The 1137-nt window shown below is 25.7% G+C and overlaps 1 protein-coding gene across 1 annotated transcript; it reads left to right on the top strand.

The window, feature by feature from the left end:
- Window positions 1–194: 194 nt before the first annotated feature.
- On the top strand, window positions 195–359 carry ASPBRDRAFT_139982 (uncharacterized protein; the record flags this gene model as incomplete). The annotated part of the gene is made up of 1 exon (XM_067619159.1): window positions 195–359. A coding segment is annotated over one exon (165 nt), but the record flags the coding sequence as incomplete, so codon positions are not given.
- Window positions 360–1137: the final 778 nt, after the last annotated feature.

The raw sequence follows: 1137 nt of genomic DNA, 5'->3' as shown, positions 1-1137 counted from the left end.
TATTTAATAATAAAAAAAAAATAATTATTCGGGATAAGTGTATTTTAAAGCAATAGGTAATATATCATAACAAGGAAAAGATATATTTCAATATAGAGTTACTTGTATTAAAGATTTATATATTTTAATTAATCATTTTAATAATTAACCTTTGTTAACACAAAGTTGATTTTTATTTTTGAAAACAGGTTATAAATAATATAAACAATAAAGACCATATTACTGAAAAAGGGTTAATAGTTTATATAAAAGCCTTTATTAATAATGGGCTATTTAATAAACTTACAAAGATATTTCCTGATATTAAAAAAGTAGCTAGACCAAATATAATAGACCGAACTATAAAGGATCCTAATTGACTTTCAATTTTTGTGTCTGGAGAAGGTTATTTTATAGTTAGTCTTTTTAAAAGTAATACTTTAACTGGTAATGGGGGTAAGATTAATATTTAAGATAACTCAACATAACCGTGATAACCAAATAATGAAAAGTTTGGTTAATTAACTAGCTTGCGGCCATGCAAGGGGACAAGTTTATCCCCCCCACGGGGCTAGTTAAAGATATCTATTAGTTGTTAATTATAATATTAATTAACAATTTGATTAATTTGTTAATAAATTAAAATAAATAAATTATGTGAATTAAAAATAAAATAAAATTTTATTACATATAAATGAGAATATTAAAAAGTCATCCTTTATTAAAGATAGTAAATTCATATATGATAGATTCACCACAACCAGCTAATATAAGTTATTTATGAAACTTTGGATCATTATTAGCATTATGTTTAGGTATACAAATAATAACAGGTGTTACATTAGCTATGCACTATACACCTAGTGTATTAGAAGCATTTAATTCTGTAGAGCATATTATGAGAGATGTAAATAATGGTTGATTAGTACGTTATTTACACGCTAATACAGCATCAGCATTCTTTTTCTTAGTATACTTACACATAGGTAGAGGATTATACTATGGATCTTACAAATCACCTAGAACATTAACATGAGCTATAGGTACAGTTATACTTATAGTTATGATGGCTACAGCGTTCTTAGGATATGTATTACCATACGGTCAAATGAGTTTATGAGGTGCTACAGTTATTACTAACCTTATGAGTGCTATACC

This window comes from Aspergillus brasiliensis (genome assembly GCF_001889945.1).
Source record: "Aspergillus brasiliensis CBS 101740 unplaced genomic scaffold ASPBRscaffold_98, whole genome shotgun sequence".
In the NCBI taxonomy this organism is placed as follows: Eukaryota; Fungi; Ascomycota; class Eurotiomycetes; order Eurotiales; family Aspergillaceae; genus Aspergillus; species Aspergillus brasiliensis.
The sequence above is the reverse complement of the archived record's forward strand: the minus strand, read 5'-3'. Positions and strand labels throughout refer to the sequence as shown.